Source organism: Chaetodon trifascialis, chromosome 10 (genome assembly GCF_039877785.1).
Source record: "Chaetodon trifascialis isolate fChaTrf1 chromosome 10, fChaTrf1.hap1, whole genome shotgun sequence".
Lineage (NCBI taxonomy): Eukaryota > Metazoa > Chordata > Actinopteri > Chaetodontiformes > Chaetodontidae > Chaetodon > Chaetodon trifascialis.
The window spans coordinates 19,863,346-19,886,319 of NC_092065.1; the positions used below are offsets into that span (position 1 = coordinate 19,863,346).

The following is a 22,974-nucleotide window of genomic DNA, read 5'->3' on the forward strand; positions in this document are numbered from 1 at the left end:
GATGGTAAAGCATTAATGAAACAGCTGATGCCAATCAGCAAATGCAATTACAATTTAGGCAATATTGTTCATGTTCTCCACAGGGTGAGCTGTGATCACTTTGGTGATCCTCTAGCGCCACTATCAGCAAATACCTACAAAATGGGTAACAGCAGCTTCAGCTGGAGATCAGTATCAGTGACATCACTTCACACCTTGCTGCAGTGATGTCCCGCAAGTGTACTCCACGAGCAAAGAACTGGGAGCGTCATAACACACCAACTACCAGTTTTCTCAGTCCCAGAGCATACAAGCCCAAAAATAACATGTCAGAGGTTCAATGCAGCTCCACTCATACTGCACACAGTAACTTGCTGTCAGCACCATGGACAGCAGCCCTTTGAGAAAAGCTTCAAATACATCTCCTTTCTATGTTTCACAGGAAACACCTACTTTTTCCTTTGTGGGGCTCTTCAACAGACAGGGATTCTAGGTGACACGGGGTTGACCAGCAATGTGGAAAAAGAGAGGGGTCAAAAGTTGAAAATTCAAGTTGTTCAAAGTGAAGATGAAATTACCCAGCCAGCAGCACAGTATTTAGCTGGAAAAACTGACAACAAAAAAACAGTGCAGCAGTGAGTTTAGTGTTTACCTGCAGTGGATGAATGTCTGTGGCAGAGAAGGTCATTATTGTACTTTCCCGGCCTCCAGCATTACAAATATAACATGCTGCTTGGCACAATGTTACATTAATTATGGGAGAAAGTGCAGGTTATTTACACAATATGGTTAATGAGCAAGCTACATGCTACCTTTCAACGACAGCTTGTCCACCGCAACGAGCGAGAAGTGGCAGAGTTCCTCGATTTGTTTGCTTCATGGGTGTTCTCTGCAAGACTGCCAGAGTGAAACACAGCAGCTCCACAAATCACATTCCTTACAAGCCACCCAGGTGAGGGAGCCCATGAAACTAATTACAAACCAATGAAACAATGACTCACACATCTGTGGGATACAGTGGCCCTTTGATGGCTTGGAGGGCCCTTGCCCTCTTTGGTGCTATAAGCTCAGATGTAGTTAACACTGCTCAGGACTTATTTGCACAAGGAGGGTCTGAGACTTACACATACAGACTGAGCTGCATAGCCATGTTGTCATGCAAATGTTGAGTGCCAGACTTAGGTGCCAATATGCATATTCACTATAAGATTATACTCTGAATTATGAGCAAAAACATGGACACACACACAGAAGTCATTCTCCCTGAGGGCTGAGAGCAAATATGTTTAGATATCAACTGTGAAGAATGAACCATCAGCTTATGTTTGGAGTAGTTTGCTCCGAGAGGTTCATCAAGAACACATGCATGTTGCTCACACATGGGTATAAACATGCATACAGACACACATACACACTAGGATTGTATCCCCGGGAATGGGATTCCCAGGAATATTCATCCAAACCATTTCCCATTTTCCAAGAAATCTAAAAATATTTTAAAGATTGAGAACATATTGGGATATATTTCGAAAATATATCAGCCATTTATTTTCTTGATACAGATGCAGCAGCTATGTGCATGCACTGGTGGAGCACACTGAAAGCTTGTTGTAATTAGTAGACAAATTCAACAGTATGGTGAAGTGCGCCTATCATAGAGCACCACTGAGGAAAGATGGTCTCCCAAAGAATCCATCAAGTGTCACACCAAGTGAGTGAGAGCATTATGAGAGCTTTAGTTTTTAACTTAGAGTGATCATTATTAGCTTTATTGCTATATCTAACATTGCTTTGCTGTGACAGAAGGCTCACACCAGCAGCCTCTGCATCCATGTCATCTTAATAAATGACTGAAAAGGCCAAATGACTTGCCCGAATGAATTTGGTTAATAAGATGTTTTTCAGATTAAAAATACCAGAGCTGAGTGGATCTATGAGTGTATTGCTCCCTTTATTCAAACAATGTCTCTCACGTCCTCCTCAGATGCCAGAACGTGTGAGCTCTTTCTTTGGCTTTCTCTCGAGTCTGGCCCACTACCTACTCACTCATGAATGGTACAGAATAATAATAATCAATAATACCAATGCTGCTCTAGCCTGATTTTAATGTATGTCATTAAATGTACTTTAATTGGACCTAATGGTTCAAAATGTTATTAATAATTCAAGAGTAATCATTTTTGAATGGGTGTGATGCTCTGGAGATTTAGTTGGTTGTAATGTCAAAAGTTCAGTCTTTGAGGTAGAAGTCTGCCTCTTGAATAATGCAATTACTCAACTGCTTGATAAGCAGTAGCATATATTTTTTGGATTTCTCTCTCTTTTTGACCACTTGGGGGAGGAAATATGGGCCTCACAACCTACTTCTGGCCTTAGCAGTATGTAAGCAAATTGTTGCTCATTTCCATATCCAGCAGACTCGACTCCGTTCTACTCTACTCTACTTGGTTTGGTTGAGTTTCCATTACAATTGAGTACTTCATAGTACCTCCCCAACGTAGGCGGGGTCGTCATACCACGGCTGCGCGAAACTGCCCTGACGTCAATTTGTACGCGACGCAAACAGAGCCAACAAACAATGGTCGAGGCGATGTTGTATTTGCTGCTCGGTTTGTGGCTTTTTAGTCTGGACCTCATCGACGGACCACGATGATATTTTACGAGCAGCCATTTCCCTCGAGTGAGAATAAAGAATAAAGTCAGCGGTTGCTGTTGCCCGGCGTTACAATGGAGGGGGCGGGATTGTTTTTCCGATGTTGGACGTTGCAGACCAGTGACGACACTCTCTGGCCAATCAGTGGCCGATAGGCTGTTGACGTCACACATATAGTATCGCTTCTACTCGCTTGGAACCTCACCAGAGCAGGTACTAAAAATAGTATCGGGTACCAGGTACTATCCCTAATGGAAACACAAAACAACCGGGTAGAGTCGAGTCGAGTCGCGGCTAGTGGAAATGTGGAGCGGTGTCATTTGTTCTTTCATTAGTTGTGTTTGTGTCCACCTGTTGAATGTGAGATAAGATAAGATAAGATAAGATAAGATAAGATAAGATAAGATAAGATAAGATAAGATAAGATAAGATAAGATAAGATGAAACTTTATTGATCCCACAGCAGGGAAATTAAGAGCCAGCAGCCAGCAAGTATTAAAAAAGGGAAAACAGTGGCACAGAAGGGTCAAGATAGAAAGTATACAAGGTATAAAAATACTATTGCCAATATTTTTATGTGATAAACTGCCAATGTCGTATGTTGCATTGCACTTGAGAAATACCATTTCATAGAAAGAACATTGAATTTCATGAGTCTATGTATATGCATATGTGTACGGATTGCCAAAATAGGTCTTTTTTACATTAGCATGTAGTGTATATTGTCAGTGGCCGAGGAAGTACTCAAATCATTTCAAGGAAAAAGTACCAATAAAATGTTTACTACAAGTAAAAAACCTTCCTTGAAAATCCTCCTGAAGTAAAAGTGCAACCATATTATAAGCTTCATGTAGTTAAAGTGTGGTAAAATAACACCTGTGACCAGAAAATGATTCTGGCTTTCTTAGATTGTTAATACTGATGCATGAAGGTGGAGATTGTTGTCACTACTTGATATACAGTCAGTTACTTTAGCACAGTGGTTTCCCCAGCTTTGGGCTTGACCCGCAGCAAGGGTCACCAGACAAATCTGAGAGGTCTTGAAATAATTAATTGGAGAGGAAAGAAGAAAAAATCAAGTTAATAAAATGTGCAATCAGTTTTTAGACTTTGGACTCTGCTTTTTGTCTCCTGTGAAACACTGGATAACAGTTACCAACAGATAAGAAGTTTAAAGTAGCAAAAATGTTAATAATAAGTCCAGTACCTCAGGACAGGAACTGTACTTAGTACTTTGTGCTGCATGTAGTGTGAGTATATTATGAAACTGGGACAAAAATGTTTACACTCTGTTACACAATGTTTGAGTCGGATGTAATCAAAGGAATTATTTTGGAGAGCTGCATCATTTCCCAGACACAGAGAGGACTCTTGTCCTCATGATGTACCAGTGTTGTGAGACAATTTGTCACAGTCTGTGTGTGTGTGTGTGTGTGTGTGTGTGTGTGTGTGTGTGTGTGTGTGTGTGTGTGTGTGTGTGTGTGTGTGTGTGTGTGTGTGTGTGTGTGTGTGTGTGTGTGTGTGTGTATCATCTGCTCATCTCCTGTTGGCCAAGTTTGAAATTGACTGTGGAAAGAAACCACACGTCTCTCTTGCTGCTCTCCCATGAGTCTCTTTTTCATTCTCACTGTCAGTCTCACCTCCTTCTCCTCATTTGTCCTCCTCTCCTCCCTCTCTTTTTTTGTCTACTTTTCAATTCCCATCCCTCCACATCCTCCTCCGGTTCAGCGCCAGTCTTAAGCTGACAACAACAGTAATCAGAATTAACTGGTCTAATTGTGTGTCATCAAACAGAAGATAGACATTAGCAACTTCTGCTCTGATTGAATGTGTGTGTGTGTGTGTGTGTGTGTGTGTGTGTGTGTGTGTGTGTGTGTGTGTGTGTGTGTGTGTGTGTGTGTGTGTGTGTGAGTTTTCATGACTCGAACAGATGTTGCGTGGTAACTCAGTTATTTATTGCCACCTGTAAAGTAATGATCTTCTCCAGGTGGAAGCGTTTACTCCACTGGACCTTTTCCTCTTTTCTAACAGGCTGTTGTTGATGCTTGTAGAAGGAAGACAAATTATATATTTAAAAAAAGTGTCTCTGATTGCTAACTTCTCCTTTGGGTCCGTTGACCTAAAACCAGAGCCTAATTATCCGCTTTTCTCAAGACATCAAGCTGTTATTTTGAATGAATTATCCAATTACCTTGTGTTAACAAGTCGTGATCACCTTCAGAAGTTATCAGAAATCTTAGGGAAGAAAAAGTTCAAGTGATTTAGTTTAAGAAAACATTAACGCTGAGCTATCTTCATGAGCATTGCAGGAATTAAGGGTTTGTCACACATCAGTGCAGATTGCAGTAGTGTGTAGAGGGTGATTAATCTTCAATCAGTGCTCTTGTGAGTACTTGGGGCAGAAAAACTGGAATGTATATTAAGTTAAAATAAACTAAGGGCGACTAAACTACGAATGGTGGAATATGTTCCATCAGGTCTTGGATAGAAAGCCTTTCTAACACGAGGTTAATATTGTAAAAGGATCACAGGATGAGGCTGGATGGAAGCTATGTGTTTGTTTGACCCATCCATCCACCCCACCTTCCTCCGTTCGCAGACTTCTGAGGGCCTGTTATTGTTGCGGATAAGTTTACTTTACTGTTAGTCGAAAGGCTGCTGCACCGCATACACCGCTGGGCGTGACAAAGTATTTGAGGCTCTGGGAATGAGACCGGCCTCCATCAACGGTATCACTTGCGACATGAGGAGCTCAGCAGTGGGATGGTAGTGAATGATGTGGGGTCACACTGTACTCACATCATTCACATATAACCAGAGGAGCTGGAGTCTGTCTAAAGTAATCAAACTATCAAGACAATTGTGAAATATAGTGTTTATCAACAGTATTCACTGACAGCACATGTAAAGTATGACACACACACAGGAGGCTTTAATAGCCTTTCTTTCTGATAATGATGAGGTGGTCTGGATTCCAGTGGCTGTCTCGTCCCTCTGCTGGCTCGAGTCTGAGCACCTGTACACAGCTGGCTTTATGTTGCCATGAAAATGGACACCTGTGTTTGTGTTGTGTGTTACTGTGACCCAGGAGGGTTTTTTTGTGTGTGTGTGTGTGTGTGTGTGTGTGTGTGTGTGTGTGTGTGTGTGTGTGTGTGTGTGTGTGTGTGTGTGTGTGTGTGTGTGTGTGTGTGTGTGTGTTTTCAGAGCTGCTTGTCTGGGTGTGATTTCTGCCGTGTGAACGTCAGTAATCATAAATCACAGATTTCTTGTTTCTGTAAATCTTCCTGATGGTGACATTTAGAGCACACTGTGGTAGTGATGTCACGGGAATGAAAACCTTCATACTTATAACCCAACATTTGGAGGCTCAGGACCAAATGTGAAAGCTCCATCAGCTACACAAACTGTAATTATGTTTAAAAAAAAAAAAAAAATGACATGGCTGCAAATGAAACGTGCTCAGACATTCAGGGATATCAGAGACTGTGAGTAGAGCTGGTTATTCCATGTGCCTTCACTCTTCAACGCAGTGGCAGTTTGACAGATGGAGCAGCTTCAGTGCGTGTTTTCAAACTTCCATTGCTTTCACATCATTTTAGAGGATGTGTTTAGGCCAAGCTGCAAAAAGAACGTTTTGTGCTCGTATTCAACACAGTTTAATGGACAGAAGTAAGAAAACATCTTTCAAACTCACATAAACACAATATATCCTCAACAGTATGCTGTGTAGCTCGACACATTTGTCTAGACAGTGTAATTTAATAGTTGCTGTAATATTCCTATTTTTGTCAGCCTTTAATAAACACCCACAAGCCCAAGGCTGCTTAAAGATCACCAGCTTTACATAAGAGGGGAAGTGAGTGTCGAGCTATGAGACTGGACAGGGAGGGTGTCGACATTACAGCTTTTTAAAGTGGAATGACTTGATATCCTTTCAAAGCACAGTGAATAAATATTATGCATAATTGGCATTTTCCTGACAGCAGATACAGTACTTTGAATGATGAATTATTTTGTGCAAGCAAGAGCAGAAAGCTTGTCAGTGCAGACCAGCAGACAGACAACAGATTGTGTAAAGACAGAAAAGCAGCAACATGCAAAATGTTCAGCTCAGAAACTATAAATGTTTGTATCAGATTGTAACGGCAGAATTTTGCTGTTAACTGTTCGTATTAAAATCATAAATGCAAATTAAACAGTATTGCTTATTTGTTAATCTTCTATAATTATTACTTTAGAAATAGAAATTGCTTTCATCTGGTAAAGGGTGCATGCTCTATGTAACATTTACCAGTTTGATTTTCCATGTAAAAATTAATTAGCCTTCATAAATGCCTAGCTTAAAAGAGGGTTAATTACCGTCCACTTTGTATTGGGCAAACCGTGTACAAAAACAACGACTGCATCTCTAATTCTGTACTTCTATCTGAGACAGTTCATCAGCTTTTAAGGTCTCTGTGTTTATGGAGATTTATCACTTTGATAGTGATAGGCTGCTTTCTATAATCTGAATTTAGACTTGTTTTTTTCTTTATTCAGGTGTCAGCAGCTGGTGCACATTCCCCCATGACAAAAATAGGCTAGCTAAACAGGCTAATGTATGTAGTGAGCCTATTTGGAAAAGTATCATGAATACCTCTCAAGCTATATGCCATATGTCTATACATTTACATGAGCACTAATGAATCAAAAGTTGGCATAGGTGCCTCAGTAGATCGGATATGGCATTGACTCCAAAGACTCCTTCAGGCATGATTTCCTTTCCTGCCTACCAACAAGGAGTTTGTATGTTTAGTTAGCAGTGCAGCCATGCTCCTCAGTTGTGCTGCCCAGTAACAGTTTACGTTTTCTTGTTTAGCCAGGGAAATTTTGATAGAAGGGTTTTAAAAATAGAACTAGGACGTTATTGTTGTTGATTAGCTTTAAACGGGGGGGGGGGGGGGGGGGGGGGTCTGATTGTTGAGTTACAGAAGCAAGAGGAACATTGGGTATACAGGAAGAGACATCAAGGCTTCTCATTAGCTTTGAAGGCAACTACTGACGTGTTGAACGCATCAATAAAACACCGACAATTCTGAGCTCTTGTCGTCATTTTGCAGTGAAGTTCGCCTCTATCTTACCTCTCTGTCTTTCTCATTCTCTCCCTCAGAAACCTGTCCAGGAATCCCCAGATGACCACGTTGTCCTGGCAGATCTTTGACAACTTGCAGCTTTTGGAACTGTAAGTTGACTGTTGTCTTTTGGATACAGTTGATACATCATGTCCACACTGTCCTCAGTTCATTTTTACAGACAATCACAACAAAAAGTCTGTATAAGATAAAAGATAAGATATACCTTAATTAGTCCCACAGTGGAGAAATTTCAGGTATTACAGCAGCAAAGTGGATAGCAGGAATATAGGGCATCAGTAAAAAAAGACATTAAATATCAAACAAAATATAAACAATGTAAACAAGGAATATAAAAATATGAACAACAGGTACTGATTGGATGATAGTACTCCTGATAGCGTATATAGCTACAAGAAAGGTGGTGGGTTCACTCACTGACAGAAACCCAAATGTCTGCACGATGTCTGCTTTCTATCAACAAGCTCACTGATCGAAAAATGCTTAAAAGTTTACAGGTGGGTTTTTTTGGGGGGGGAGTTCGGTTGTATTAGGTGCAGCAGAGAAAGGAGAATGATAGGAGCAATTAAGATGTTTCATACATTAGCAGCTTGAAGAGCATTTCAGCTAGAGCTTTTCTTCAAACTGGCTCTGCATTGCTTCCAGTGTTTATAAAGATGGTCAAGATATCCATCCATGCATATTTCCAAACATTAACACTGACGTTCCTGTATTGACCTTGACCTCTGAAATCAGAAGTGTGGAATGACTTGTTGACTTGAGTGTGCATGCCTATGCATGTATGTATGTGTCCACAGATTGATATTAACGGCATTTCCCTTTCACGCAGACAATTTTTTGTAGCCATGCAAAGAAATCTGTCAGTAGGTTGCTGAGTCAGCATGACATTATGATAATTAGACTGATAATAACCTTATACTGTCATGTTCAGAGCAATATTGCAAGTCTTCATGTGAAAGATTCAAATATAAAGGGGGAGGGTTTCCTTACTTGTCTCTTGTGGCTGTAGATGTCTTCAGTTAGGTAACATGCTACACTTCATTTCCATTTCAAAGGGACACACTTTTTTTTTTCATTTCCTCTTGTGATTGCCCTGTCCTTGTCTTTAAGTCTTAGATGTGGATGTGTGTTTTTCCATTGCTCACATTCATTCTGTTTTCATTGAAAAGTAACACATGGCTGCTTTCCAGGGTGCTGAATCCTCTGTCCTGCTTTTTTACCTCAATTTACTTCCATAGATTGTTGCAAATTATCAGAATAGCAGCTCTTGAGTAGCACATCTGCTTCTGTGACTGTTGCTTTTTCCCCTTTCCGTTTCATATAAACCAGCATCTAAAATGGTGTCAGTTTTTGATTCTGTGAATATTACCATAGCAGCTTGTTAAGGCACACTGTACCGCCGTTTATGTGCTCTGCATGATTCATGACCTAAATTACTGCTCCTTCAGACAGTCAGTGAGGACAGCAGTAAAACTTACTGGGCTGAGATGTTTTTTATGCCTTGTCATCTGGCCAGATGCCAGAGAAACATCAGGGACATCAGAGGGAAGCAGATGAAGAATGCAAAATGTTCATCTTTACTGGACAGATCAGAGGCTGCGACTGTATCAAAGCACAACAAAACGCAGGGCCGAGGTATTTTTCAGCAAAATATGGAGGAACTTCAGTAGATATGATCTGTGCGTGGCGACGTGAATGTGAGAAAGTCAGAGTTGAAGAGGCAGCAGCAAAATGGCTGTTATTTTCAATGTCAGCAACCAACTTTGAAGTGAAAAAGGAAAGCCGGCGTGAATGTCAGCAGTTTGTAGGATATTCATAACACAGAATCCTTGAGACGGCTCAAGGTGTGATACCCTTGAAGAGGCTACCCCCCCCCCCCCCCCAAACGCCAAGTATAAAAGACTGTAACCAGCTCTGACCACATACCAAAACAAAGACTGGTATCTACGTTTAAGAAGATCAAAGCTCTCCTGGAGGAGACAGAAGACACGACTGATTAGCAACTGACTGCAAATGGCCCTGTTTGAAGTTACACTGGACTCCCTGACAGCTGGACAATTGGACTCCCACTGTTCCCAGCACCGAACAATCCAGCCTTTGTTTCAAAGCTGCATGAAATTTCTCGTACAGAACACTTGGAGATTTAGCAAAATTGGATTAAAAGAAAAAATAATCCAACATTACTGCAAAATGGACAGAGCCAAAAATGGCCGGGTGGGGGGGGGGGGGGGGGGGGGTTCCCCAGGGTGACAAATTTCCTAACTAGACTTTCTGTATAAAAGGCTGCCACTAAACATGCAAAGTGGACTTCCTTGTCAGTGCACTCCTCACACCGCAGGCCTCTGCAGCACCTCCTACATTTATCACTGCTTTTACCAGCTGCTCCAGTGATGGCCACTGCTAATTCTCTTTGGTTTCCTCCAGTTTCACCTCCATTGTTGTTAGTTAGCGGTTATTGTGTCTTTGTTGGTAATAAATGGTTTTATCCAAACAGTCAGAATCCTGTTACTTTCCTGTAACAGGACAGTCCTGTAGCTTTTTCAGTCCTTTTACACATCCGGTTCTTTTAGCTTCACTCAAGTGAGTTAAAATTAATTTCCCACTAATTTGTGCATTACAAACCCTTTTGCCTGATCACTAAGAGACACAGTGTGTTGATGCTACTTTGAGTCTGAAATTATATCGACAAAAGAACAATTACGTTTGGCTCTGCGCAATAATTCTGCCATATTCCCCAAACTGAGCAAAATCTTGCCTACGCCTTCAATGCATTGTGTCATGCTATTTCATGCGATGTTACATCTTATCAGATCACATCATATGACCATTAATCACAGAGCTGTCATGATGGATCCTCATTGTGAGCCAAGTTGTGGGAATAAAGCATAGCCTTTAAATATTGAGTGACGCTGGAATTGCTTGCAGGAGTGCACGAGCCAGAGCCTCTGCTATGGATAATGGCGTGGGATTGTTTGCAGCTGTGGGCGTCTCTGGCTTTGCTTTTGCCAGTGTTGCCCAGGTTTGGCATCTCACATGGAGTCATCCTCAAATGTCTATGTTTGGGCAGGTGCAGGATGGTAGAATGGGCAGAAATTTGTGCATAGAGAAAATCAGGTGGGCCAGGCCTATCCAAGAGCAGTCATACTTAATAGGTTCTGAGACTTATGTTAACTAAAACAGGCCATTACAGCTATACTTGCCCGAATGCACCACAAGCCTATACATCATTAGAGGTAATGTTCCAGTCAAACATTAACAGCATCACATGGCCTAGCACGACAGCCACATATTCACACGCGCACACTGCAACCATCACCCTAACATTTAATGATGGGAGGGGGATCAATGGCACTTGCATTTCATCCCCATAAGGAAGACAAGCTGCCACAATGTGACTTTGTAAACAGATGTATGCCCCCCCAGTGTATTAAATGTCCACATACACACACGAACACACACAGCTGACAGATGCAACAGCATCAATGACAGTTTAACATAACCTGACATGACATTCACATGATCCACATGCAGGCGTGCATCCACACACACGCACACCCATCACAGGTGCGAGGGCATTCATTGCGAATGCATGCGTGAACCCTGGAGGGACTGCAGTATCACCAAACAGGCCAGAATTGAGCTCTGTTGTGAAACAGGGCCAGTGTATGAGGAGTCATCCAGAGGGTCAGCCTGCACAGAGGAGACCAACGCCCATTGTTAGCATTGGTGCACAAGGAAATTCAAAAGTTGTCTGAACAAAGTTGAAAAGTTTTTTCCCAAATTCTCACCAGAAATGCAAATGAAATGATGCTGTGAAAATGTACAACTTGGAGTGATAGTATGAGCCACATAAGGCAGGCATTATGAGGTCTAGTACAGCTGTTTCTACACTCTGCAATTGTGCTGCGGCCTGCCTGTCACAACTGCTGCCTGTTGGCAACAGTGTAGGAGACAGGGCCCGAAGTATAGCCGTTGGCAACTTGCTACAAAACTGTCTATGTTTAGATTAAACTTTTTAGGGCGGCACAGTGGTGCAGCAGGTAGTGCGCGTGCTTTACAGCAAGAAGGTTGCCTGTTCAATCCCCGGGTAGGGCAGGGCCTTTCTGTGTGAAGTTTGCATGTTCTTCCCGTGCATTCATGGGTTCTCTCCGGGTTACTCCGGCTTCCTCCCACAGACCAAAAACATGCTCATTAGGTCAATTGGTGACTCTAAAATTGTCCTTAGGTGTGAGTGTGAGCGTGAATGGTTGTATGTCTGTATGTTGCCCTGCAAACGGCTGGCGACTGGTTCAGGGTGTGCCCCGCCTCTCGCCCGTTGACAGCTGGGATAGGCTCCAGCCCCCCCACAACCCCAAAAAGGGATAGTCGAGAATAGACAATGGATAGATGAAACCTTTTTTACCTAAACAGAAAACTGGGAAATTTTTACCTTTTTCAGTTACAGTTTCAATGCAGCTGGTGAATCCACAACTGATCTTACTATGGGAATAGTGAGAGGAAGGAAAGGAGGTGTGGCTATACTATAGCACCAAAAGATGAACTGTTGCCAGACTCTGTGTTGTCTGCTACTCTTGCGACTGTCATCAAGGACAAAGCTGGCAAGGTTGAGAGCCTGGATAATTGGAGGCCAAATGCACCAGCCAGTGTGATATCTAAAGTTCTGGCAAGGATTGTGTTAGGCTGTTTATGTGAGTATACTGGTACCACAGACAAGCAGTTTGGCTTCAAAGCCAAGCATTGTGCATTTATGTATCTGGGTCTCGAAAAAAGTTGTTGAAATGTTTAGAGTAGAAATCAAACTAGCCCAAAAAGGGAACTTTTCAGATTTTTATCTGTGTGTTTGTAATAAAACATAATACCTGGCACATTTCATCACAGATCAAATGTCTGATGTATTTTATCAGCTCAAGCTAACATGTTGGTCTTTGAGGTACTAAGACTCTTTAGAAAATATCACACGCCACTTGTGTGCCAGGTTAAAAAGGTGAGTTTACATAGGCCTCAGGTTGCCTGTCATGTGTGAAGAGATTACTTAGAACTGAATTGATAATAAATCATATGACGTCATGGTGTCAAGTGTCCTGCTCCTGTTGGGCAGGCTAGCACCTTGCATGGTACCTCTCTGCCATCACTGTGTGACTAAAGGAGAGGCAAAATATAAGGCGCTTTGTCTAAAACCAATATGAACACAGTCCATTTACTGTTATGCAATGATATGCTGATGATCTGCTATGGGAATTTTAATCACCAACATTTCTCCACCGACTCACCAAATTTTGGCAAGTGAAGTGAAATGAACAGAAGGTCTGAACTCCACAAATTTAATGTTTTGTGTTACTGGAAAGTATAAGGTCAAGTGACTACGATAACTTGATCAGAGCAGCTGCCATTAGAATTGGAAGCTTTGTAACTCTGGCAGCTCTGCGTGTCACTTTATTTTATTTTATAAAGACTTTCATTTTCTTCATCTAAGTACTTTGAGTTCTTTACAGCCATATGCACAACAATTACAGCAAAGCAGACCTTGGCAGTGAAATTCAGTCTCCCTCCAACAATGCTTATAAAAATATAAAAAGAAAATCACATAAATTTGAATCAGTGACATAATAAGATACAATGACAAAGAGATTGAAATATAGGAATAAGATATAATGTAAAACTTTAGATGCAAGTTGCAATAATCTGGGTCCATGCAGGTTGCAAAAAACTGCACTTGGCATTTTTACAGAAAGAATTTTGACTCTAGGTCAAGCCGTTTTTGAGGTAATTGCAAAAACATAAACCTGATTATTACAGCATCACAGGTCAATGAGTGTCGTTATATGTGTTTAGTGGGTGGCATTTGCAACCCACCTGTCAATTTTTGGTGCTTGGAGGTCTCATAGTTTTTGCTGTACAAACACCTTTAGCAGAGAAAAATAATAACATATATATATTTGTTTATTACTTTTTACTTTATGTGAACATGGAGCACCATGCTAAGTGCACTGAGAATGCTACTGGGTTCATCATTTAATAACCAGGTTGAACAACAAGACCAACCGCTGCTTGATGCTTTTATTATGGTAACATTGTTTCTGCTAAAGGAGACTCTCAGGTTCAGGTACCTCACTGTTTACCACTGGCTCCACTGATTTGAACAGTGACATTTCAGTTTTTGGTGTGACTGCAGCTGTGGATAATGTGACAGAAGCGCCACTGCCTGTGAGGCAGCGTGAAGACATATATGTGCATTACACCATGTTCTGCCAACAGGAGCCTGTAAAGGTGCTGCTGGCTATTCTCGTTGAGATATTTAAAGCAGTGCTGCCGGGATGTTAATAGTGTGATATTTCAAGCTATGAGCTAGTTCAGGCTGCAGGGATTATTCGCAGTCCTGAGTGTGCAGTGCGACACACATGCACACACACAGTGAAACATAGGTTACTAGAGGTCAACACTCTCTTACTGCCTCCTGTGAATGTTTTTAGTGCTGGATTTATTTGAGCTTTTTTGGGTATCAATAATTCTATGATTCATGTTTTCACACTGACTGCTGCTTAAGAGCAATATAGTATATTATATATACATTAGGACATGTGGCATTAATATTTCTAAAGCTACAGATATTCTAGTTATGGGTTGTTTTGAATACATTATATTTAACATTCGTACGATTTCCTCCCCTCCCTCTGTGCCTCTCCTTCCTAATTCCAGGTCTCAGTCCATGTTTTTAATGCAACTGCCAAACTCAATTTAGTCAAACCTTTCTAAATGTCATAAAAAATAAAAAAAAGCAACTTTCCATCAGAAAGGATTGAAGCAACAAGTGAAGCAAATGTCATGAAAAGAACATCCTGCACAAATGTGGAAGTTGGAGTCTTTTAAGTACAGATAAGTCCCGAGCCACTTTCTGTGGACTTGGAGACATGCAGTTTGAGGACAGCAGTGTTAATCTTTATGAGCAGCCTGAGTGGTTGTTTCACAGGTTTGACACACAGCAGCTGGAAAGGTAAAGCTGCTGCTTCGTGACTTTTTTCAAATGCACCTCATCTCGCCAGCACAACTACCACAGACACACGCACACACACACACACATGCTCACACACACATTATTGTGCTTTTTACCACACCATATTTACTTGACAACTTAAGATACTTCTTACTTTAGAGATTCAGATAATCAAAACAAAGTATAATCAACAAGTAAATGCAACAAGATAAGATATGCAACAAGGTAAGATAAGACTTCATGGCGAATAAACTCACAAGCAGCCGTGAGATACAGTGTGCTGCTGTGAATTTTTACATCAATATGCAGCCGAATTGAAGCGGAATGAAAGGGAAACTGAATTAAGAAACTTTGGGGTGTTCAAACTTTCAGTCTTGAGGACTTTTTGGATTTGTGGATGCTGGATTGTCAAGCAGATAATGTTATGCCTGGTGCACACTAGAGGATTTTGTGGGAGGCCACATAATGACACTTTTGACCAGATTTTAACATTTTAATCCTAAAAACGCACATGCCAGACAGTTCAGTCAAGATGCAGGACCACACAGTTAGACTAAACCATGTCCGAGTGGTGACTGCATGATCAAATGTGACTTCAGAAAAAAACAAATATGGAGGAGAACAGAGAACGAAAACTATGGAGGAACAACAAAAACATTTGGGCAGATAATCTGCTCAGACCAGTGTGGCATCGGGAACACGCTCATGATTGTCAGGCGGGAATCAAACCCAAAATCTGTCCAATTATCCTCGAGTGTGGCACTAGCATTAGGGTTATGAGTTGGTCTTCAACATTATGTTTTTCTTGATGCTGCTTGTTTCTTTTTTTGGAGGATTTTAGTGTTGCCAGACTGTTGGGGAACTTTGTGGAGATGTTGGCTGGATTTATATAAGCTTGTTTGTTTCTCATATTTGAGATCTGGTGATTCATACAGGGATAACTGAGCAAGCTTGATTTGATTGCTGATGAACTGACACAGACCTGGATTATGTGGGTTTTAAAATTTTCTTAAAATGTATCTGTTGTCAGAGCAACAAGTCCAAAAAACCAAACTAAAGTGCAGTCTTATTCAGAGTAAGATGGATGTTGACCAAGGCCTTTTTTTTTGGTGAACCTCTCTATATAAAATCATTTTCTTTCTGAATGAATGAAATGATGAGGATGATTTTCAGATGTCCTGATTCGTGCTCAGGAGCATATATAGTAATTTATAAGGATATACTATAAATATCTCTTAGAAAATATTATCTATTCTTTAAATAACAGGAGTGAAACATAAATAAAATAAGTTTGTTAAAATGAAAGGTAAATGCAATACAATGCAATTACACACACACAAGAAACATAAATTAAGACATCTCACTTTGGTCAGTGCCTTCAATATCAACAAAGAAATCCAGAGGTCAGAGTGCTCACTCAGTTTCACATCCAAGGTACTCGAAGGTGCTCTTTAAAGATGAATGAACTGACAGGAAGTGTTCGTTAGGCACTGCAGAGCACACAGATAAATCAGGTTAAAGCCTTTATCGGGCATACTAATGGTTTAAAATGATGAAAGGTTTTGACCTTAACACCGTGCAGATAATTATAAACAAACTCATGACATCTGCTTCACAATGCAGACAATAGACCTGAATTAAACATCATTTCAGCCTCTCAGCCTGTGAGCAGAATGGACAGCTCCTCTCTGTGCTTGAACAGATGTGCTCAGTGTCTGTTTGAGCTACCGCCCCTTGTACAGTCCTGCACTGGAGGTCAGCCGCCCGCTTCTCAAAGGATGACTTGTACAGAGACCAGTGACACCTTAATGTAACTTTCGAGCAGCTGTTCATCTCCTTTCTTCTTTCCTTCCTCCTGCTGTGCTGATTTGGCCCAGCTCAGGTGCTCTAAAGGGAAGTAGATGGCCCTCCTCCCCCTGCCACTATCCGGCAGCTGGAGTGTCATTCACGGAGGGGAGAATGTACTCACAGACATCATCAGACAGGCCATGATTCTCAGCACGTGCTCTAAGTGGTCGACAGGGACTCATAGATCAAGGGCCTGTTCTTCAAACACGGTTTAACTAATCCAGACTTCCATGTATGAAGTTAGTGAGTGCTCTTATTTTGAAATAAAGGCAAATTGAATAGAAAGTTCAAGGCTTGATCAGTATGTCTAGTGCTGATCACTGATGTTACATAAGAAAGTGTGTTGGGAACCTGCCCAGCATGCACTAGGACAGAAGATTAATGGACATGAGTGTTTCTGCATTGTGAATGTTATTTTGTTCTGCATTGTGCTCCACAATATTTCCACTGTTCCAGTTAAACATTAGACACCAGTGAGTGTGGTCAGACTGCAAATGGTGTTGGATCGTGATTGGTGGGGTTTCCTCCGTCCATGAATATGTATGACACTTTTCAGTGATAGTCGTAAGCCTGAAATGAAAATGAAATCTCAATCCAATCCCTCAAAAAGCAGCTTTAATTGCATGAACAGTTTTCATCAAATTGAGTTCTGCAGTTAATAAGTTAATAAGTTTCAAATGAGAAATTTCCATTTTAACGTCAAATGAAGTGACAGATGTTCTGGCTCCACTGGTCTTTAGAACAGTTTAGTGTGGCCTTCAGAGTCTGCCAGGCCTGAGTAACAGACTTATAGAAAGGTGTGAGTCCAGTCAGCTCTGCCTCCTGTGAGCACAGCAGGAACAGGTTTTCATCTTGTCCCAGATGGCCAGCTCTCCTCAAGAGCAGCGACCAGGTTACTGACCACTAAAAGCCTTCCTCTGTAAGACGTGTGGGCTGGCAGCCACCTGCTCTCCTGTCACTCACCGTCTCCAGCACACTCTCCCAGTCCATGGTGTGATACTCCATTATACCCATATAAACTCACAGAACCTTCATTGCCCCCTTTGTCCACCTGAAAGCACTTGGCAGAATGGGATCTACCCCGCCCATCTACTCCCCATCCTCACTCTTACCCCAGTCAACCTTTGCAGACAAGCCTCTCTGATCCATACCCAAATGATCAACTAAAGCCTGGACCTCCCCCTGCCTCTGAATAGACATGTTGACAACATCCACATGGGCAGACACTACAATAAGCTGGGTCTGCACCCAGCAGAGAGAACCCCCTCAGCCTGAACCTTAAGGGTCGTCCACAGCAATAACAATAACAATAACAATGACAATCACGTTGTGAGTATCCACATGGAACAATAACAGTCTGTAAACACTGGCACCAAGCACACGCTGCGTGCTCCAGTTGTGGCAACAGCTGAGGAAAGCGGATATTGATTACTGGTGGATGTTGCACAGAGAAACAAAAAGAAAACTGGAAGGATACAGGATCTCTCAATTCCTCAAAGACAAGAGGGGTTTAGGAGAATCCAACACCCGAGTTGTCGTCTTTTGAAGACAAATTTTCCTGGTGAATGTCAAAGAGGACATCAGTAAGGACAAAACAAACTTCAGCAAACCCATTAGTGCCCTTTGACCCTGTGGCAGTATGACTCAGGTAAAATGACATTTTTTCTGTGTAATTAACAGCCTAATATTACCTTAAATAAGCACTTAATAATTGTTGTAGTGCTGTATTGTTGCAGTAGCCAAGTCTGTGTTTTCTTGAACCTCAGTGATCAGTCTCTCTGCAATGTCATCTGCCATGTTGAAAGTGACACCCTGTCTCCTCTAATGTATTGTATCATTGTGAAGGGGGTTGCTTGTTTGCACAAGCACACACTGACACAAAAAGTGCTGTCATCACTGATCTCACGTTGCAACAACAATCTCCTATAATCTCCTATGAGTGCGTGTGCATGCGTGTGTGCGTGCACGTGTGTGTGCTATCTTTGAGGGAATCACTTTTAGGGTTCATAATTTCTGGATTTTTCACATTTACTTGTCATTTCTATTTATGCTTCAGATTTTTATATTTCATTATTCGGAAATTGATGGAACAGGACATTAAACTGTGTGTAGGAGCGTCTGGCCTGGATTAATTGCTTGTTTGGGCAGTGTTGGCCACTTTCAGTGCTATTTGAATTGTGCCACAACAATCCAGCTGTAATTAAAACAAATGCATTACTGCAAGGAGAAAGAAAACACAGGTTTTTCTCCATTAAACATTAACATTGATTTTGTTTCCCATTCCATAATGAGAGGATGAAGAGCAGGTGAGTTGTGGCAGCAGGCAACTTAACGCCAGCAGTGTAATTCCCATAATGTTCCATTACACTTTGATCTACATTTTAACATAGATGGAGGATTATTGTTCAAAGAGGATGCAGCACAGAAAACTTAAAGAAGAGCATGAACTCTCACTACTACAAACCACTGAATAAATGCAGGCATGAACAAATGCAGCAATTAAAAACTACTCAATGCATGAATGAAACCATGAATACAGCAGGAACAATGACCGGCTGGATGAGGACCATTGTGTACCAGCTAAAGCAGCGAATGATGGCCTGATGTATTAACATGGGGAAACACAGGCTCGACTTTTGTCATGTTCGAAATGCAGCCAGACTTGAGCAGATTTCTTGTAGGAGGTTTCTTTCTTTCAGTGTTGGTTGGATGGTGTCCTTCAGCCCTTTGGGTGCAGCTCAGGATTCATCTGAGTTCTGGGTGGAGGAAGCATGCAGGTCTTATTTGAATGAGCCATCAGCCAACTCACTCAGGATGAGGCACAGAGCCAGAGGGAAGAGAGTCAAGAGCCATGAAGTCAAGAGATGAAGAAAAAGGACACCATAGGGCTGTAAATTCTCTTGTTTTTTAGTCTTCTCTAAAACAACCTGAGCAGTGGTGTCTAAAGTCAATGGCGTGAAACTTCACCCCTCACAGCCTAAATCTATCTTGTCCTAATTCTTTTCATTTTTCCAGTTTCTGTTCTAAAGAATTAAGTGTCAAGCTTGGCCTCCTCAGTTGCTAAAAGATACGGAGTGCCTTTTATCAATAAACAGGATGTCATCCACTGAGTAGTGAGTAACAGATAGTGTTAACCCAGGTTTAAATGTCATAAAAGGCAGTAATGTCCACCATCTGATTTTATGGCACAATACATACACATGTACATATATTAGGTTTATGCATATGTATACCTACAGGCATATAGCAAATTTAAGGAGTAAAATTGACACATGACAGTGCTCCTTCTGTTATAGCAATGTGCCTTTGTTTCTTCCCCAAGAGGGATGAAAAGCTTAGGGGAGCACATTAACCCCATAACAGGCATATACATGTACACACAGGGTGCATCAGACAGATTTCAACTCACATTTTCTCTTATTGCAAGCGACAATCAATTTTCTGGCTAGACGTGCACACAACAATTTTCTACTCAAAGACTTCAGACTCTCCATCTCTATGTTTTATGGACTTGTGGACATGTGTGGTCAGTTCCATTGAGTTCAGCATGTTAACTCAAAACTTTGCACTGTTTTCATGCTGTTAATCACACATCTCAATCAATGTGCATTTAAGTTCTGCATTGCAAAGTCAGCCCCTTTTTTGTTCTCCTGTGCTGTGTGCTGTGGTAGCGTTAGGTCAGTTTGAGGCCTGTCAGTCATTACTTGGTCACTTGTCACTTAACTTTCCATAAGTGCCATCCTGGAGTCCTGGCAGGGCTTATTTTGTGACCCAGAGGTCAACTGAGAAATTAGATCAGGAAAGGTTTGCTCCTTCCTCAGTGAAAGAGGAAAAATTGGTCATCATCACCATCATCATGCTACAGCAGCAAGCTCTGCTTCATTCAATCCAAATGGACAATCCAAATCGATTTTGGGACACATTCCTGCGCAGAGTCACACTGTGGCCCATCTTGGTCCGCACCCAGAATCTCCACAGTGTTCAGCAAGAGGCTATTCCAGACTAAGATGCGCTGTGCCAGACCCAAACTGGCTACAAACAAAAGCTTTTGCATCCTTGCCAGCTCATAATATCAGCTCCTGGGAAAGAACAGCAATGAAATTTTTCAACATTCTTCTGTTAAAAATAAGGGTTCATGCAATAACAGAGTCATGCAATATTCAGCATCAAACTTTGACGCTTGCTCAAGTCATAGAGACTCATATTATTCATATATTCCTTGTGTACAAGTGTAAATTCTGACCTTATGATTGTCCCAGAGGAAAGGTCAGGGGGTCACAGAAGTAATCAAGAATCATACTCAGACTGACCCAGTTGCAGTAGCTGCCCTTGGGACTAAGGCTCCCACTTTGTATGAGGGCTCATGGCGCTCCCACTGTGAAATCGCACTCATAAAAAGCTGGAGGGCTCCCTGATTGACCGTTTGAGCTCTTTATGCACAATTTCTATGAACCTGCTCCTCTGCAGACTTTGCTCAAGGGAAAAACCCACAATGCATTGTGTTGTGATATTAAAATGACGGCAGTGGAATTTGTTGTATAGTTTCCAACTTGTGGGATGTAGTTAGTGCAGCCTACTGGCCATAGTTGTTCCCACAGTTTGTTATACCCACGCTATTTCCTGTATTTCATGTCCCTGTTGCTTTCTGCCACAGCATTTCACCTCGTGAAATCCAGTCTGTGTGCACCATCGGGATGGACATTAGCTCTGCACCACTGACTGACTGGCCCCTCTGCTATCAGGGCACATTTAAATTCAAAGATAATAAAGCCTTATTCAGATGGGGCCAACAGATGAACTCTTCATAAATTGAAAAGAGATGCATAACAGATTTGTTATTAAAGTAAAGATATCAGGACAGCTTCATCAGAGCTGACCCTCTTCTACAGATAACACCAGTGTCTCTCTAATGGAAATTCTCTCTTCTTTTGTCATTTAATGACTGTAGGTGGCATGGAATTATAAAATCAAGTGGTGCCACACCATGCCTCAGACATGCTAATGTGAGCAAGTGAATACAAGCCAGTAGAACGAGAGTAATCAGACACAAACACTGTGATCCTGAGAGGAGTTTGTTATAGTTTCTATCTTGGCTGAGATTCTATTTGTCACCAGCAGTAACACCTCCTAGCACACACAACCTGCCAGTAGCGCTGCTCAATTATGGCAAAAATCTAAATCATGATTGTTTCGGTCAGTGTTGAGATCACGATTATTTAACATGATTACTTTGGAAACATCATGCATGTATTGAATTTTAGACTAAAGCTTGTCTTTTTAACAGTGGGTTTCCTTGAACTTTAAATCTAATTCATTTGTAGAATATTTTTCTATTTCATTCGGTTCTACCTGCATGATGAGTCTGAACGTGCTCGGCGACCGGCGGCACACTGTCATCTCTGGCCATCTTATGCACACACAGCCATCGCTGTGGAGAGCTGACACATACGCTGTCGCTCTTCTAAATTATTTATAGGAGGATTTGAGACTGCCATAGTGTGGCATGATCATCCCTGCTGCTCTCCCAACACAAATTCACTGTGTATGAGTGTGTGTGTGTATGCGTGCACTCACTGTGCACACCTGTCTTCTTCCTGTCGAACGGCATAATTGGTTTTACCTCTTTTGTTGACCAAAGGCTCTGTTTCTGTCATCTTGGCTCAGGCTGAACTTAACATGCCACAGCCTGGCTGAGAGTGAGTTTGGGCATATAGGAAGGAATGAAAGCACACTGCTGTAAATGAAAGGGGGTTATGGTAACGGTAATGCAGCACAATAACCGTTTTATGTCCATTATCTTGTTCCCATAATCATGGGAAGCCAAAATCCTAACTGAAAATAAAATTTGATGAATTGCCCAGCATGGAGAGAGAGAGAGAGAGAGAGAGAGAGAGAGAGAGAGAGAGAGTGTGTGTGTGTGTGTGTGTGTGTGTGTGTGTGTGTGTGTGTGTGTGAGGTGCTGTCAGAGGAGAAGGCATATCTGGAAATTGTCATAATCATGCAGTTTTATCTCAATCTTATCTCAATTTTCTTGCTGTACTGAGAAATGTAAGTTTTTGAGGATATCCTTCTGTTTGTTATTTGGCTCTGTCTCAGTCTGTTTTTTATTCAGTGTAATTCAGGCCGTATTTCAGTCCTCAGGCTTTTTTCTGCAGACAAATGCAGTTTGTTCTATTTATCAAACCTGTGGCTATGGCTGTAATAATGCACCTATTGATCTTAAGGTTGGGTATAAACAAAGGACTGTGTGTGTGTGTGTGTGTGTGTGTGTGTGTGTGTGTGTGTGTGTGTGTGTGTGTGCATGCGTGCGTGCGTGCTCGGGTGTGTGCAATCAGCTAGGGGTAGAGATCAACAAATGTTCATTACTCTTG

The 22,974-nt window shown here is 41.6% G+C and overlaps 1 protein-coding gene across 1 annotated transcript in view; it reads left to right on the forward strand.

Annotated features, from left to right (window-relative positions):
- LOC139337430 (NT-3 growth factor receptor-like) overlaps positions 1 to 22,974 on the forward strand; it is a 226,607-nt gene that overhangs the window by 83,515 nt on the left and 120,118 nt on the right. The window contains exon 4 of the mRNA XM_070971984.1: positions 7,782 to 7,853. Coding sequence (XP_070828085.1) covers positions 7,782 to 7,853 — 72 coding nt within the window. The remainder of the gene's footprint in view (positions 1 to 7,781; positions 7,854 to 22,974) is intronic.